The sequence below is a fragment of the Cyprinus carpio genome, chromosome B8, assembly GCF_018340385.1.
Source record: "Cyprinus carpio isolate SPL01 chromosome B8, ASM1834038v1, whole genome shotgun sequence".
NCBI lineage: Eukaryota > Metazoa > Chordata > Actinopteri > Cypriniformes > Cyprinidae > Cyprinus > Cyprinus carpio.
The window spans coordinates 456,051-475,123 of record NC_056604.1 but is presented as its reverse complement, the minus strand read 5'-3'; the positions used below and the strand labels follow the sequence as shown (position 1 = coordinate 475,123).

The following is a 19,073-nucleotide window of genomic DNA, read 5'->3' as shown; positions in this document are numbered from 1 at the left end:
TTGTTCATTGCACTTTTTTGACTTTTAATTTAAATAATTTTAGATTGAAACTCTGAACTGAGCAGAAACATTTTTGGCAGTTTTAAAGTGTTTGTGCAGGGTTGATGAAGCTCAATTTAAGACTTTAAGGACCTTTTTAAGACTAAATTGAAGGGAACACAATATGTCAAGATGTTCTTTTACAATGCATATGTCTGAAGAATCTTAATTCAAAATACATTTACTTGAAATGCAAAATGACTTAAGATAAGAAGTCTTGTCTTCTGATAAACTGATCAAAATAAAACAAGAACAGATATCTGCCAAAATCAGCTTAATTCAGAATCAGCATTAGCTTTTATTTGTCAAGTGTGCGCAGAGACACAAGGAATTTGTTTGTGTTTTTTAAGGTGCTCTTGGTACATACGTGCATACATACCAGTATGAGAGCAGAAACACATTTAAATAATAAGATTTGACAATAAATAATAATGTGTATGAATCTGGAACAGATTTATGTACAGATTTGTGCATATATAGAGAAAACAGAATTCAAAGAGAAAACAAGTTTTCATACTACATTGATAACTATTTGTACTTGTTTTAAGCTTAAACTCAATATATCCAAGACATTTTACATTCGGAGTAAGTTTGTATTGATTTAATGTTTTGATGTCTAGATATTTGTATCGGAAAACAAAAATGCTGAGGAAGATATTCATGCTTTGAAACGTTCAATGATTTAATGACTCTACTGCACTGATTCAACACTTTTTAAGGCCTTAATTTGTGGAAGAAAGAATCTAGACTTTTTAGGAACCGCAGAAATGTTGTTGCTGAAACTTATTGATGGATTAATTTGCAACACAATGGCAATCCTTCACTTAAAACATTAGGCTACAAGATGTTTTAATGTGTGCAGTGTTTCACCAGCACCATTTCCATTAGCACTCGTGATTAATACCCTCCCATCCACTTGATTTAGGATTCATCACCGTTTTCTGTCAGAAATCCTGTGTGGAGAATGTCAGTCAGTTCCTCCCTTCAGCAGAGAATCAAGACGCACGGAGCGGATCCGGATGACAGCGGGGATGACTGGGAGATCGGCGTTGGGAATCTGATCATCGACCTGGACGCGGATTTGGAGAAGGATCGACAGAGATTGGAGATGAATCGCGTTTTGAGCGTTAAAAGCGCGGCGGAAGGTCGCGAAGCGCTGGAATACAATTGCGCAAACGCAGGAGGCGCCGCGTTCGACGGCCTGACGCAGCCGTTCCTCTGCAAGGAGCCCAAGAAATTCAAGCTGAAACGAAGGAATTCCTCCACGGACACGGATCGATTCCCGTCGCTGGAGATTGTGAGCGGCATTCCCAAAGCATGCGTCGGTAAGCGGCGCGAGGCTCAAGGACGCGGCGTAGAGATGAATTCAGCACCGCGCCGGTGGACAGCGACGACCCGGCGCCGCTCGGCAGAACCAAAGACGGCAAAAAGGGCAAAACCCAGAGCAAAGGGGTGAAAAGAGAGAAAGACTCAGTGAAGACGCGGAAGGAGAAGCCAAGCGATGAATTCGGCCCGCTTTCGGAGAACGGAACGGAGAATCTCATCGGCAGGGGCGGAATGGACGCGGCTATTGTTGACCACACAAATACCGAGGAGCACAGCCTAAGAACGGTAAGCTCATATCTGTCCTTCCATGTGTGGATAACGCGCGTGCGATCACATACTGCGTTATGAAGAAACGAGCGTGAGGCTGTAGGTTGAGCTGATGGCGGATTCAGTGTTTGTGTGCTTGAGAATCACGCTTCCACATGCGCTAAAAAAACCAAAGGTGCTTCGCTGCTTGTGTTTGCTTCTTTGTGCGCTATGCGCGAATCTCTTTGCAGCCGCAAGATTCGTCAAAAGCAAAAACTAGCACCAAACACCTTCCGTGCAATGATGCATTTACATTCGATCTCGATATAAAGAGGTTTTCTTTTGTTTGTCAGCCATTTCCTTTGTTAACGCAGCCCTTGTTAAATTCCTCAGGTCTGTTGCTATTGGAAACCTAAGCATCATATTTCCCTCTGTATGTTTTGGACAAAGACATACTGGCTTGTTTAAAGCCAAATTGCCTTTCGTGTGTTATTTACAGTATTAAATATAGAGACAAGCTCCACCCCCTCCAGTCTTGGCCATTCTGCTCTATTGTCCCTTATCTAGATGTCTTTTTGCATTTTACCTTGATTCCAGTGACATCGCTCAGATAGACATCATTCACGAGGCTATTCTGACATGCTGTCATATAGGAGCTTTTGTGTGTTTTCCTCCTTGAAACAGGAGGATTAGGTGATCACTTGATTGCAGAATTTAAAAATACAAAAGTCACATATTTTGAACAATTTTGAACTGGCATGCAACTGTGTTATACTTCAGCTGGCACTGTGTTTGTGCTCTCTTTCTCTCTCCAGTTGAGTGTTAAGACGCGGTCAGTTGGAACTAACACACAGGAAGCCGAGAAAACCTTCGAGTCCAGCTACATGGAGCCATGTCAACCAGGAACAAGCGTCAATCTAGAGGGTATTGTGTGGCATGAGACGGAAGAAGGTGAGAGCTTGTTATTCTGTGCAAAGTTCCACACATATAAAACAATATGCTGCTGTAAAATTATCTGCCTGCATGTGTTTTCAGTTAGTATCTCGCATCACTATTTCTTCCCTCACCACATTATGAATGACTGCATTCAGATTGGTTTCACTGGATATGTGATGAGTGAAGGGCGAGTTTTTGTCATTAGCTCCACAGGACTGCGTTTTCAAAGCAGCTGTGAGACTGAAGCATTTGAAGGAAGAGGAGACACTGGTTGCATATTGATTAAGCAAATTAAAATTGCAGACCACCATCTTAACTTTCATCACTGAGATCAAGCACAGAATGAAATCCATTCAAAAATACAGTAAAAAACATCAAGATACGACTAAACCTAATGGTTTTATTCGGTGTTTGTAGAAAATGATTTAATCTTTTGGAATATTTTGGGTGCTTTTTCATTACTGCGACTGTTTCTGTTTGATTTCAGGGGTTCTAGTTGTTAATGTCACATGGAGGAAAAGGACCTATGTGGGCACTCTCTTGGACTGTACCAAGCATGACTGGGCTCCACCACGGTAAAACACCTTCCTTTATTCTTGAATGCTTAACCTGTAGTGTATATATTAGGGATGTTCATCTCCATAACCGAGGTCGATGCGATACACATCTCCATGCATAGCCAATGATGCGATGCATTAAAGATACTTATTCCATATACTGACTGAACTCTGGATTCTGATTGGCTGGCAGGTATGCAGTAAAACCATTTAATGCACAGCTACTTCAAATTCAGTTTAATCACCGTTCCATATTAATGCGCTTTAATTGATGCACAACCCCTCCCCCACACACAGAGAGAGAGAGAGAGAGAGAGAGAGAGAGCGTCTGAGATCGCAGATTGCAATGCGCACACACATAAACTTGTTATCAACACACATAAACTTATCAATGCTTCCCAGTGATTTTTATTAATAAAATAACCTAGATACTAGATTGCTACATTATATTCCTCAGCAACGAGGTGATAAAATCGCTGTTTTTGAAGTAATTCATTGTTTGTAAAGATAGACGCGCCAACGTGGCACGCAGGTAACGCACACACAACTATCATCTCTCTCTTTCTCTCTCTCAATTGATAATTAATTAAAATGAATGCTATATTTCATTAAAATAAATGTCATCTCACTGCACTATTTCATCTCTGTGTCTGATTTGAAGAGGGCATAATGCTAGAGCTAACGAGCCGTAACTGACGGAAATAACCGAAACTTTTCACCCTTCAGGTCAAATACTGTGCTGCAAAGAGCAATACTAGTTTTAATTTGTCTATAACTTGACAAATGACCATGGAATAAGTGGGATAATCAACGGCTTGCCATGCATTCAAGGATTTTAAATGCACTTTACAGGTGGTTCTTGGCCTCCACGTCGTGTATTTAAAATCCTTAAATGCAGGACCAGCTGTTGATTATGCCTTACATATGAAGCAGCTACTGATGCAATGCATTACGATTCACCCCATTATGTTGCAGTGTGATCCGATTTCGATTCAATTCAATACAATGTGATTCAATGCTATGCAATTCAATATGGTACGGATAGTTAGCTTTTATTTCTTTGGTTGATTGTAATTATTTGGTGGAAGATGCAGCCCTACCTCTGCCATATTAATTATGATCCTGGAGCATAAAACCAGTCTTAAGTCGCTGGGGTATTTTTGTAGCAATAGCCAAAAATACATTGTATGGGTCAAAATTATAGATTTTTCTTTTATGACAAAAATCATTAGGATATTAAGTAAAGATCATGTTCCATGAAGATATTTTGTAAATTTCCTGTAAATATATCAAAATATAATTTTTGATTAGTAATTTGCATTGCTAAGAACTTCATCTGGACAACTTTAAAGGTGATTTTCTCAATATTTAGATTTATTTTTTTTTTTTGCACCCTCAGATTCCAGATTTTCAAGTAGTTGCATCTCGGCCAAATATTGTCCTCCTAACAAACCATACATCAATGGAAAGCTTATTTATTCAACTTTCAGATGATGTATAAATCTAAATTTTGAAAAATTAAAACTTAAGACTGGTTTTGTGGTCCAGGGTCACAATTTATGTGACTCTCAGGACACGCCTCAGTCTCTGTAGTTGTAACGTGTGGAGTTTGACAATAGAGTTGAGGACCAAATGCAGCTTTATTAAGATCGTAATCAAGCAGACAGGGTCAAACAGTAATATCCAAGGCAAATCCAAAAGAGTAATCCAATAAACAGGCAATGGTCAAGGCAGGCAGCAAACAATCAAAAACAAGGAAACAGTACAAGATCAAAAACACGAAGGCAAGGAAACACTGAAACACGGAAATGCTACAGGCTAACCATCATCAGCAGTGAGAGTGTGTGTGTGTATGTTCCATTCTTATAGTGTGTGACTAATGAGGTGATGAGAGACAGGTGACTGCAGTTAGTGAGTGCTGATGAGTCGGGGCAAAGGATTATAGTAAATGGAGTCCGGGGTAAAGTGGCCGGAGTCTGCAATAGCGTGCTCTCTAGCGAAGCTCACGGGCACTCCAGCTAGAGCTTGTGACAGTGTTCATGTAGCTGCAGTGGTGATAAAAAAGGAGGCACTTGAGAAACAGTTTAGAGAGGAGAAATCAATCTACATTGGTCACAAATTATTGGTCATTTTCTTAATAATAAAAGTATAATTACTGTATATATAAATAAATAGATTTTTACTGATCCAAATAGATATGATGCATTGCAATACAAATTCTAACTTGTATCCGAGGCACACTTTTTTTTTAAAATCAATAACGCATCATTGCTTTTATGCTGATGCACCCGATCGGTGAACCTTACCATCCCTAGTATTATACTGTACATTTAAATTAAGATTCAAGAAGTATTTTAGGTCAAGATTTCAGACCTATTTTGAATTTAGATCCGTTCATTTGAAAAAAGTTGATTTATTTACATACACTCATGACTCCTTGTTGTTCTTAACTAGGTTTTGTGAATCACCAATGAGTGACTCTGAAATGCCTTATGCACGCGGACGTGGTAAACGGATGCGGCTGGCCATACCAGATCAACCAGCTGTAGACCCGAGTCTTTCCAAGATACGAGGGCTAACTCACAAGAGGCGTGGTGTGGGAATCGGCAACAAAGGAAGACGAGGGAGTTTGAACCTCAGTGGCTGTAGGACACCTGGATACTACGCCATGGATGACATCAAATCCAATCCACTTATGTGTGGAAAACGAAAAGGCAAAGCCCCAGCTGATCTAGATTTAAGCTTGGTCTCGGATGACATTAGGAATGGGAATGGGAAAAGGATACGAGCCAAATCCAGGAGCGCTCCTTCCACCCCTCAGGGTAAATCCGACCCTGTGTTTCTTGATCAAGTTTGTGCGTCCCCAATGCTAATAGACTGTCCGCATCCGAACTGCAACAAGAAGTACAAACATATCAACGGGCTCCGTTACCATCAGTCACACGCTCACCTGAACAGTGACAGAAAGCAAGAGTTTGAGGTGGAGAGCGAGGACAGGCTTTCAGATTTTGATGAAGCACTCAGCTCGGTACCTTTTGATTCTTCTGAGAACATCATCACCAAGAAGCCCAGAAGCATGTATAAACTCAATGCAGTCGGTTCTCCAAAGAGCAGGAAAGCATTGCTCAACAATGATAGCAGTCCCATAGCCAATGCAAAACTACGCCCGAATGTGGCAAGTAAAGACGGATCAATTGACGATCTGAGCAACCTTCCACTCATTTCCAACATGTCCGTTGTCCTTGAGAACTGCCTCATGACGGATCGTAGTACATCTGTTGAAATGCCTAAGCTCGAAGCAGAGGGTGCTATTGATAAGAGGGACATATGTAGCAAAGTTAAGAAAGAAGGGTTCACTGAGAGATGCTTAGCCAAGTCTCGAACCAACAGACTCATGAACGCTGCCCCTGCTCCTCCGAAGCTGACCGCTATTCCACCTGCTGCATTTTCCACTAAAATCACAGAAGTTTCTTCTAATCAGGCCTCTCCGACTGTTGCCCTCACAAAAGCCAAGAACCTCTCACTGAAAACCATCAAGCCAAAGCTGGACATTATTGCACAAGTTAACATGGCCAACACCACCGCAGTCCAGAGCAAAGACAGTAAGAGAAAGGAAAAGCATCGATTAAAGGACAGGAATTGTAAAGATCCCCGGAGTCCCAAAAGTGACCCGATTTACACAAAAGTGGATGATACAAAGACTATCGGGAAATACTTTCCTGTGAGCCTTTTGAAAGAGCACTTGAGCAAGCAAGATGTTGTAAACGGTCCAAGTGAAATGCAAGAAAGCCGCATGGCGAGTATCAGAGCTGAGGCAGACAAGGTGTACACCTTCTCAGACAATGCACCAAGTCCTTCCATCGGGAGTTCTGCAAGAACAGACTGCGTCCCTCTTACAAACGGAGATGGAGCGAGTACTAAAACAAACAGCCCTGCATACTCCGACATATCTGATGCAGCTGAGGATGGTGGGTCAAACTCAAGGTCCAGAAGGAACTCGACACAAGATTCAAACTCAAACAGCAACATCAATCCCAAAATTCCCTCAATGAGTACCGCTGCCACGGTGACCCCAGGAAAAGAGGTCCAGTCCACATCTCATGGCCATGGTTATGAATCCCATTGCATCCCAGGTTACTTGCATTCTGGGCAAGCCAATTCCACTTCGTTTCATAAGGTGGCCTCACCTTACGGTCGGATGAAGGATGATTTGAGAGATTTAAATGAGGATATAAAAAGCTCAGAATCCTCTAGCCACTCAAGTTCCCAATCACAGCTTCAGTACGCTGAAACGCACACACAGCGCTGGCTCAGTCTTTTGTACTATGGACAGTACAGCCGGGGTGTTCAAATGGACCAGAAGGCTCTAATGATGCCCAGCACCCACAGACCGCTCAGTGAGGCATGCTGTGAGGAAATACAGTATAGCAAGAGTAGAGGTCAAGTTAGACGAGGATCTGAGCAAAAAGGAAAGAACAAAGATGAGCAAAAACAATTTATAAGCTCTCCTCAGTCGATTCATAAAGGGGCAAACTCTGTTAAGATTAACTGTGCAAAACCTGGATTCATCTATGTGGATTTGGACAAGCAGCTGTCATTTCAGCAGCAGCACCAACAGGGGAAAACGTCCCATATCTCTATGTCAAAAGAACAAGGGGTCCTCAAGGAATCTGAAGACCTCAGTTTGGAGAGTTCAAACTCTAAATCAAATGTGGACACAAATGCTAACATTTCTAAATGTAAGTTACTGATGTTACTTATCATTTACTGAGGAAATGTTCTTTTAAAGACAATAACAGACTTCTAGAAATGTCCTTGGTTTTGCTGGAATATCAATCCAAAGTATGTTGTTTTGGAAATATGATCCTTAATCATCAAATGATCGAATTGCCAGGATTCTTTGATGATTGAGAGCATATTTATTTCTAAGAATGCCATCCTTTTGAAATCTTCCATGACAAAGAACTCATTAAACACTAGGTTTCACAGGGCTACTGTTTCATAACAAAGGGCTTCCCTGTAAGGTGTGTGATTTCATTGGTTGTCAGACCAGAAACTGTTTGACAGTAGATGTTCCTCTGGGTTTAGGCTTCAGAATCTCAGTCCTGGAGCCACTCTTATCAGTCCAAATATGTGAAGCAGCAAAATCAAGAGGTCAACAAGATCTCTGAGGAAATGAGTCCAGACAAGGGGAAAGACTGGCACATGCCTCTAGAGCCCGAGTCCAGGCTGGAGGCTGAACTCCAGAACATCAAGTGTGAGACGGCTGCTGAGGTCATCGAGGAAAGTACCAGACAGGAGGGAGACGAGATAGCGGGTGAGACGTCTGAAGACTCGCAGAATGCAAGAGGGGCTGCGTCATCTCCCCAGCAATCCTTCATTCAGTTTCAGCACCCCTACCCCTATTTACACCTGTGTGAGACGAGCAGCAATGCTTACAGAGTGATGTCTCCAGCTTTGGTGCATAATTACCCAGGTAATCATCTTCTGTACATCACAAATATGACCACAAAACTTTCATGTAGTTGAGCTTGTACTACAAACAACTTGTAAAGTGTAAGTTGTGTGTTTTCCATTGTAGGTTTCCATTACCCTCTGTATGGAAAAACGGCAGGGAGAGAGGATTCAGAAGGGGTTCAAAGCAGCAAACCGGTGACAGATTCGACAGCATTAGAGCTTCTGTCACATCCTCTTCTGCCGTATCACGGCAAATCTCCTGTTGTATGTATCTCAATTCAAGAATCAAGTAAACCATTTTTAGTTAGGCTTATAATATGGGCCTAAATGTGGTGTAAACAAACTGTGAAGCTAAAATAGTTCTGGATAGCAGCTAGGGCTGTCAAAAACAAATTCTAATTTAGAATATTCATTGAATTGAAAAAAAAAAATCCACATCTGAATGCAAAAACGGTGCATTCGAAATTTTAGGTGTGCCTCAACCGTCAGTCAGCCTTATCATTGGCGCACGGGATGCGATGACGATGTGTGTGTCATTGATTGCATTTGAATGCTTTTGTTAGCCTATCCAGTTGAACCCACTAGATGCGGTGCTGCTACGTTGTTCATTCAATATGTTGCGGAAAACGAGAGCATCAGTGTGAAGAAGATGTTGTTTACGTCAAAACTGAAACCAAGCCGTTCACACAGAATGCATATTTATCACATTTTCTAGAGGGACATCTATCAGCATTGCACTTGCATCTCGCAAGTTGCAAAATTAATGTAAGTTCAACTTTTAAAAAACATGTCTCAAGACATAATGGCCGGTTTTCCCCATCCAACTGTATCTCATGTTTTTAAATGAAGAAAGTAGCCTACCCTTTGTGATTGGTTTTCGGTCCTTTGTTTTAAACTAAACATACATACATGCGCTGTTTTTTTTTTTTTTTTTTTTTTTTTTTTTTGTTTAAGCAACTTTATTATGGTTTATAAACATTAATTTAAACACTATGCACTTTTTTTTCAAAGATAGTCTGCTATTTTATTATGCTTTGAAGAAATGTGCATAATATTTTGCTCGATGCGCCCCCTTGTGGCCTCAGGAGAGAAGCCAAAAGCTTTTTTCCCCCTAACTGAAGTTATGTCTTTTAAATTCGAATATAATATAATATTTAAGCAGAAAATTCTAATTTAGTTTTTCAGTCATTTTGACAGCCCTAATAGCAGCATCTGCTAAATAACTACAATGTAAATATAGTACCTTCAGGAAAATCCAGACACACAGCAATAAAATGTAAAGTATAAAAAATTAATGCTGGCAAATTGTTGGGAATTGTTTACACAGTGGACTCACAAAACATGTTTATAGTGATGCACTTGAAGTACTTAAATAAATGAATTAGACAGTTGATCAATGTGATGGTTTCGTGTAGGCAGGGGCGTAGCCATCTTTTCAGAAGTGAGGGGGGACAGAAATATATATATATATATATATATATATATATATATATATATATATATATATATATATATATATATATGACATTACAATATAACATTTCTGTAATCTATATAGCCTACCAGTCAACAGTTTTTGAACTGTAAGATTTTTAATGTTATTTAAAGAAGTCTCTTCTGCTCAACAAGCCTGCATTTATTTGATCTGAAATACAGCAAAAGCAGTAATATTGTAAAACATTTTTACTATTTAAAATAACTGCTTTCTATTTGAATATATTTTAAACTGTAATTTATTCCTGTGATCAAAGGTGAATTTTCAGCATCATTACTCCAGTCTTCAGTGTCACATCCTTCAGAAATCATTCTAATATGCTGATTTGCTGAATATCAATATTTAAAACAGATGAGTAGCTACATTTATTTCAGTATTATTCGATGAATAGAAGGATCCAAAGATCAGCATTTATGTGAAATAAAAAGCTTTTGCAACTTTATACACTATATCATTCAAAAGCTTAGAGTCAGTATAATTTTTATTTTTTTGGAAAAGAAATTATAGAAATTAATACTTTTATTTAGCAAGGATGCTTTAAATTGATCAAAAGTGATGATAAACACATAATTTCACAAAAGATTTCTATTTTAGATAAATGCTGTTCTTCTTTGAACTTTCAATTCATCGAAGACACCTGAAGAAATTCTACTCCGCTGTTTTCAAAATCATCATAAGTGTTTTTTGAAATCTCAGTAAATTACATTTTTAAATCTATTCAAATAGAAAACTGTTATTTTTTAAGTAGGTTAGTAAAAATACTTCAAAATTTTACTGTTTTGCTGTACTTTGGATCAAATAATTGCAGGCTTGGAGAACAGAAGAGACTTCTTTAAAAAACATTAACAAGCTTTACTGTTCAAAAACTTTTGACTGGTAGCGTATACTACAGACCAATTAGGACATAAAGTAGCAGTAATGAATTAAAAGAATAAAATTTGATAAAGTATTTTAAGATATTCGGTGCAAAACAAATTTGATTCATTGTGAACGGATAATTCTACTCCGCGAGCAGCATGTAGGCAACAAAAGACAGCAGAAACCAATAATTTGTTACGTCTCATTTAGCAGACGCTATACTGTACGTAGGAGAGCATTTAACACAATGAATCCGGCGCGACGTGACGAGGTCCATGCGGGTTCTGTTGTCTTTTGACGTTACTGTAGGTTAAATCATAACATGAAAACTTTATCGCGTGATTCGTGTCATCGCGACATACTGTAACATACTTACAGTAATTAACTAAAAAAAATACACAACAGCAACAAGATATTTTAAGCTCAGAACATAATCCCACAAGAAATAATAGCAAAGTGAATGAACGAACGAAAATTCACAACAGCAACAAGAGATTTGAAGCTCAGAGCAGACGCGCCCAAGAGATGATTTGCTCTGTGATTGGCTGAATGTTAGTTCACTCAAATCTAAGTAACAAATCAGAGAACACTGCTGGAAATATTCACGCTGGACCTAAAAAAAAAAATAAAAAATAAAAAAAATAAATAAATAGCAGGGGTCAGAATCACCTGTTTCTAAAAGTGTGGGGGACGTGTCCCCCCCGTCCCCCCGGTTGCTACGCCCCTGCGTGTAGGTCCTTTACATTTTACATATGTGTCCTGTAGAAAGCACAGAGTATTCCGTCAAATTGCTTACGAATGGTTCAAGGGCTTTGACAGTCTAACCAAATAAAATATATGACAATCAGAGACAAATTTTTTTCATAGAATTTCAAAGTTGTTTACACATTATGTTTTACTCCTTCAGCCTGGAGAAAGAGGATCTCCAGAGCAGGAACGCGAGACTGAACGGGAGAGAGAATCGGTTCCCTTCAGCCGCCACCTTCAGGCGCATCATCTCACTCACCTGGGCATGAGCTACACGCTGATGTCTGGCCAGTATGACCCCTTTCAAGGTGAAAAGGTCAAAAACAACTGAACTATACTACACTACTGAACTCACTATAGCCTATATTAAAGGGCTCATATCATGAGGAGTCTTGTAAAACAAGAGTTTGTTGTGCTATTAAAACATACAGCACAACCCAAGTTCAAATCCTGTCTTGTGGTCTTTTGCCAATCCTGTTTCCCTTTCTCTCTACCCTGTCTGCTCTCTACTGTCTTGTCCAAATAAGGGCATAAGAAGCCCATAAATTTAATAAAAAAACATACTGTAACATTCAGACCTCAGTGGTTCCTCTCGAGTCAATGAAGAGCATGACATCCATCTAAACTAATCTGCAAAACTGACTCTGAACTTCTTTAACTTTCTTCTTTAACAGGTGAATGTAATCAGGTACATGAGCCGCAAGTGCTTTTGCCATGTCACATACTAAGAGGACATGTACATATGAGTTCTATGCCAAATGCACGCTGCACAACTCAAGCTTTTTGACTCATGAACTACAAACCATCTCTCCATATTGTAAAGAATCAGCGCTCCCGTTGCAGTTTGTGTGAAAATATATCATAATTTCAGAAAACACTTCAGTCCTGTAGCGTGCGCTTGGCTTTAAAGACAGCAGCAAAAATTATGCATTTAATTCTAAGTGGAGGAGCGAGGGGGAATGCTCATGAAAAACTAAACTATGAATGGTTTTGGGTGCAACTCAAGGGAACAAAATTGCTAGATAAAAATGAGTCCTTTAAGCATGTTTAGAGTGAAGAATGCATATGGTAAGAGTTGATTGTAATGTTCTGTGATCTACGATCCTTAGGTTTGAGCTCTGCGGCGCTGGTTGCAAATCAGCAAGTGACGACGACACAGACCTGCTCCAGCGGTGAGAAAACAGATGCAATTACCTCTGCAATAATATTTATTCCTTTAGCTCAAACAGTAGATCATGGCACTAGGTCATGGGTTCGATTCCCAGGGAATGCACCAGGGTTGCCAGTTTTTCAGCAGATTTGGGCTACTTTCACACGTTTGCCGTGAGTTGTTTTTTAGTGCACGTTAGGGCTGTCAAAATGGCTGAAAAACTAAATTAGAATTTTGTATTTAAATATTATCAATATTCAAATTATATTAGGCATAATTTCAGTTAGGGGGAACAAGCTTTTGGCTTCTCTCCTGACGCCACAAGAAGGCACATCGAGCAAAATAACTAACACGTTTTTTTTTTCAAAGAATAAAATAACACGACTATCTTTAAAAAAAAGTGTGTAATGTTTAAAATGATGTTTATAAACCATATATATGTAATTAAGTGCTCAAAAACAATTTGAAACAAAACAGCATCATGTATGCATAGTTTTAAAGGGGTCATATGATGCAATTTCAAGTTTTCCTTTCTCTTTGGAGTGTTACAAGCTGTTTGTGAATAGATAAGAACCATAAAGTTATGGACTAAGACTAAAGTCTCAAACCCAAAGAGATATTCTTTATAAAAGTAAAGACTCATCCACACCCTCCTAAAATGCCTTGCTTAAACACGCCCCCACATGTCTACATCACGATGTGGGAACTGTTTCCTGGGAGAGAAGACTACAATGCCGGCTGTTCTGACTCACTCTGTATTTAAAGAATTTGCCACTGATGATTCAAATGCGAGTTTTGAGTAGTGTAGAGTAGCGCTTGTTGTTTGTCATTTCTCCGATCACAAATGCAGACATGGTTTTATGTTTACGTGGCGTGATGCAACTTTATAATTATATTAACTCATTAGAATCCATAATTATGTCCCCACTGGATGCAACCAATGCCTCATTTGTAATGGGTTTTATTGTTATTGTCTAGTCGCACCGGTGTTCTAACCAGGACACTCATCACAGTATGATGAGGGGCGTAACATTTCCGTCACACGCTTGAGGCATTCAGCCAATCACAAAGGACTGGATAGCTGGCCAATCAGAGCATACCTCGCTTTGCAGAATCGACGCATTTCAGAAGGTGGGGCATAGAGGAGAAACAATAATGTACAGTATGTGGAAAATAATGTGTTTTTTGACCCTTAAACCGCATAAACACATCTCATTACACCAAATACACCAATAATGTTCTTTTTAGCAGCATCATATGACCCCTTTAATACAAAGAACAACGGAGGCCAATCACAGAGTACTTTTGCATTTAAAAACATGCGATGCAGTGGGAATAGCAATTGGGCTAGTTTTGTTTCAACGCTGGAATGCATGTACACCCTGCAGATGTACCCCTTATATGAATAAAGACGTCTAACAAATTTTAAGAGTTATAGTTTAGAGTCATTTGGTCTTTAATAATGTTTTTAAAGCATTGTAACAAAAATATTATATATGGAACGTTTTTCTGAAACGTTTTAGTTGGATGCACATCCAACTTTTTTTAAATGTTACTACTTGTTTCAGAACGAAGAATGTACAGAATGTTTGCAAAATGATGACTTGAAATGTTCGTTTAAAGTTCCTATAATGTTTAATTGTACAATTGTCAAGTCAAGTCATCTTTATTTATATAGCGCTTTAAACAAAAAAGATTGCGTGAAAGCAACTGAACAACATTAATTAGGAGAACAGTGTGTCAATAATGCAAAATGACAGTTAAAGGCAGTTCATCATTGAATTCAGTGATGCCATCATGCAGCTCAGTTCAGTTTAAATGGTATCTGTGCAATAATTTGCAATCAAGTCAACGATATCGCTGTAAATGAAGTTTCCCCAAAACCAAAACTCCATCAGTGAGAGAATGGAGAAAAAAACTCAAAATTGTACATTTTGATCATTCAGAGAACATACTGGGAACATGAGCAAAACGTTATTAGAACATATTTTTGTTAGCTGGGTTTCTTACTGTCTGTTTTTAATCTGCAGAAAACGACGGGAAGATGTGAGATGTTCCCGACTCACACAAGGATCCACAGACATCACTTCCATGGTGTTACACATCGCCTCCATTGGAGGCAGCGACTAATTTAATTTCTAACCAATGAATGTACTAATGGAGGGCGGCAGTGGAACTAGACATGGTACACGGTGACACGGACCCGAAAAACATTTCCTTCAGGGTGCCAGTTACAAACAAGCTCTGCGTAAACCCTCTGGTCATTGGATTTTGCCTGTAAATGGCTTCATCTAGCTGTTTGTATGCACTTATATTGTCTTGTAACCATACTATTGAATGTATTTGCTATTTCATCACCTCTGTGTGGTAAAGGACAGGTTGCAATAGATTCTAAGTGACTGTAAGGTGGCTCGCTCCGCATCGACTTATTAACATGAATATACTGTTATTAACAGCCATTAATCCTATTGTATCGTATAAAGTGGATGTTAATCGACAGTTCATCTCTCAGTGCCATACAGTATTATCGTGATGTACATAGTTTGTACATAGTTGAACGAAGCTCAACAGCGACTATAACTAGCTTAAGTACCTTTGTATTGATTCAGTGCAATGTATGGTTGTCTACAACACCTCACCTTAACGGCAGACATAGTCCTTTATTACTTCAATAGTAATGCATAACTAAATATGTTTACAAGTGGTTTTCTGGACAGGTGTGGGTTGGTTGAGTCCCGTCATTAGGTTTTTCTTGATGTCTGCTATATCATCAAACTGCAGTTGCTTTTTATACTGTCTCTGCCCTTAACATGTTTGGCAATCCAAATAAAAAGTCAAGGTTGTTTTTACTTGATGATGTTTGGTTTTTGTGTTGGAAAACCATTTGAACGTGCAAGTCAAGTTTACGGGTAAGAATATGAAAATAAACCATGTTTCAGTAAGTCAACAAGTTATGTTCACACTTAAATAGCATATTGTTCTTGTTGAATTGATTTTGATGAATTTTCGAAATTTTTATTAATTTATTTTTTTGACAGCTCTATTATGTATAATTTTTTTTGGTATTTATTGGTCTTTTGATCTGGCATTTAATTCAACATCAGCTCTTGTATGTTCTCACTGGGCGGCTGTGGCACAGGAACGCAAGACTAAGAACGTTATTTAACACATTTCATATATTAATTTTACTAGCATTGGCACAATAATCTATTTATTGCCTTTCTTTAAACATATTATTATTAGCAAAATCCAATACTGATCTATCTCATATTTATATGTATTTATATTTTAGTACATAAATCAATTTTAATACATGGGTCAAAGATGAAAATGGGTTTTCAAGCATCAATAAAAGTTTAATAAAGCTTTAAAAAAATCATATATTAGAATGTGTCTTGTTTAATCTTTTTTTTTTTCTGAGCAAAAAATGATATCAAACATTACAAATCATACATTTACCAAAATGTAAAAAAAATTTTAGGGTAATATTTTATGTATTTGAGGTCTGAGATTTGGAAATTTTAGCTCAGCGTTGCCATCTAATCAGCCATACTGTCTTAACCAGCCTGCAAAACACTTTATCTTTTATAACACAGGATTTTTGACCAAATATATTCCAATCTTACATTTTTGTAAAATGTTGCAACAATATGTAAAAAAAAAAATATATATATATTTTATGTTATACATCACTACATTCATATTTTAATGTTGAAAAACTCTTTTTGGACATATATATTTTAAAAAACCTTAAAGTAACTATAAATGAGCGTGTGGGACAAATATCTTTAAATTCCGTGTGGAGCATGCCTTCGTTCCCCCGTCAGCTGTTGTGCCATATCTGCATGTCGCCCCCCTCTAACATGTTCCTGCTCGTATCATAACGTGCTTTTTCCTTCAGTCACAGATACGCTCACCAGTTCTCTCCCATCACGACCAGTCCAGCAGTGGAGCTGATGAAGAACACAGAGGTGTTTCTGCCGCAGTCATACTGTGCCTTTGATTTCGCTGCTTTACCCAATCAGCTTCAGGACACTTTCCTCAGGTGAGATCAGACCTATTAACCTATAAATCCCACTGGATCATATTTGATATGTGAAGGGTCTAAATGATCTTGCACTCAATCTACTCCATGTCTTCTGTTGTCTGATCGATAGTTTAGAGTTTTTATCCAGCTTTTAGTCAAATTGTACAAATGTCTACTTTCAGCTGCTTGCTTCACGTGTCTTTTGCTGTCAAATCTTTTTACTTGACCCTCTAACACTTGCACTCTCCTATTCTATTTCTATTTTATCTATTTGTTTGACTTGACCCTCTAACACTTGCACCCTCTATTCTGAACTCTATTGATCTCCACTGTTGACTTGACCCTCTAACACTCACACTCTCTATTCTAATTCTATTTTATCTATTTGTAGACTTTACCCTCTAACATTTGCACTCTATATTCTAACTCTATTTTATCTATTTGTAGACTTGACCCTCTAACACTCGCACTCTCTATTCTTATTCTATTTTATCTATTTGTAGACTTGACCCTCTAACACTCGCACTCTCTATTCTAATTCTATTTATCTATTTGTAGACCTTGACCCTCAACACTCGCACTCTCTATTCTAATTCTATTTTATCTATTTGTAGACTTGACCCTCTAACATTTGCACTCTATATTCTAACTCTATTTTATCTATTGTTTAGACTTGACCCTCTAACACTCGCACTCTCTATTCTAATTCTATTTTATCATATTGTAGACTTGACCCTCTAACACTCGCACTCTTTATTCTAATTCTATTTCATCTATTTGTTGACTGTGGACCCGCGATCCTAACACTCGCACTCTATATTCTAACTCCTATTTTATACTATTTGTAGACTGGACCCTCTAACACGCGCACTCTCTACTATCGAATTCTAGTTATCTATTTGTTAACTGACCCTCGAACACTCGCACTCTCTATTTCTAATTCTATTTTATCTATTGGTTGACTTGACCCTCTAACACGCGCACTCTATATTCTAATTCTAGTTTATTAGATTGTTAACTTGACCCCATCTAACGCTTGCACTCTGCTATTCTAATTCTATTTTTATCTATTTGTAGACTTGACCCTCTAACACTCGCAATTACTCTTATATTCTTAATTCTTATTTAATCTATTTGTTGACTTGACCCCGCTAACACTCGCACTCTATATTCTAATTCTATTTTATCTATTTGTTAACTTGACCCTTCTAACGCTTGCACTCTATATTCTAATTCTATTTTATCTATGGGGTTAACTTGACCCTCAACACGTCGCACTCTCTATTCTAATTTATTTATCTATTTGTTAACTTGACCCTCTAACACTCGCACGCTCTATTCATTTTCTGGCTTGTTTTCTTAAAAAAAAGGCCTGTAACACATCTTGAAGCATTGAATCTTACTACTTATTTAACGTGAATAAACATGAATGAACATTTCAATTGCTCAATCATTCTATATATATATAAAATTAAATATTCAGCTATTTTAATTATGTAAATTGCATCATCATTCATTCATCATTACTTCAAGCAAGCCATCAGTGTCTACAGCTTATTAGCGTTAGTTCACTAGAGAAATGAAGTTTAGAGGAGAGCATTTTTCTGAAATATTACACTAGATACTCATATTTTACTTTACCTGTTAGTCTTAATTATTTAATGTATGTTTAAATTAATCTGTTATGAAACATGTTATGACAGCCACTGTGTAATTGAATATATTTTAACAAATATAAATTGTATAATTTATAATTTAATTTAAAACTGCATTATGTGGAATTTACATATTTGCATACAATTTTTTTTTTTTTTTTTTTTTAAGTTGAGTATTGATTATTATATTTAAAACTAAATAGTAGCCTTATAATGAAAAAGGGCTCCCTATAGTTTAAAGGATAAGCTGAGGTAGATTTTATTACTAAGAAAATTTTAATTATAATGGAATGTATTTAAAGAAAGAGCAACTTGTCCAGTAAACCACTATAAAAAATAAATAAATAAATTGATTGATTTACATCACAAGCATCAGAATTTCATTATAGGAATACCAGCATCTGCAGCAAATTCATATTTTTGCTCAGTTTGAGTCTCTGAATAAAATTAAGCTGTTTTTTTCCTCAGTATTCTCATTGTATGAGAGCCTGATAAAAGCCTGATGCCTGATGCATCAAATGATACTCAACAAAAAAAACTATTTTAAATGTGATTGTGTGCTGTTCAGGGTTCCTCTGGT

General features: G+C 37.8%; 1 protein-coding gene across 1 annotated transcript; it reads left to right on the top strand.

Annotated features, from left to right (window-relative positions):
• Nucleotides 1–913: 913 nt before the first annotated feature.
• Nucleotides 914–14,991, top strand: LOC122138194 (zinc finger protein 608-like). The gene is given in 11 exon segments (XM_042729150.1): nt 914–1,412; nt 1,415–1,650; nt 2,427–2,562; nt 3,035–3,122; nt 5,559–7,827; nt 7,829–7,843; nt 8,193–8,580; nt 8,686–8,825; nt 11,822–11,969; nt 12,771–12,833; nt 14,842–14,991. Coding segments are annotated over 11 exon segments (3,912 nt in total). The 5' UTR covers nt 914–1,003; the 3' UTR covers nt 14,862–14,991.
• Nucleotides 14,992–19,073: the final 4,082 nt, after the last annotated feature.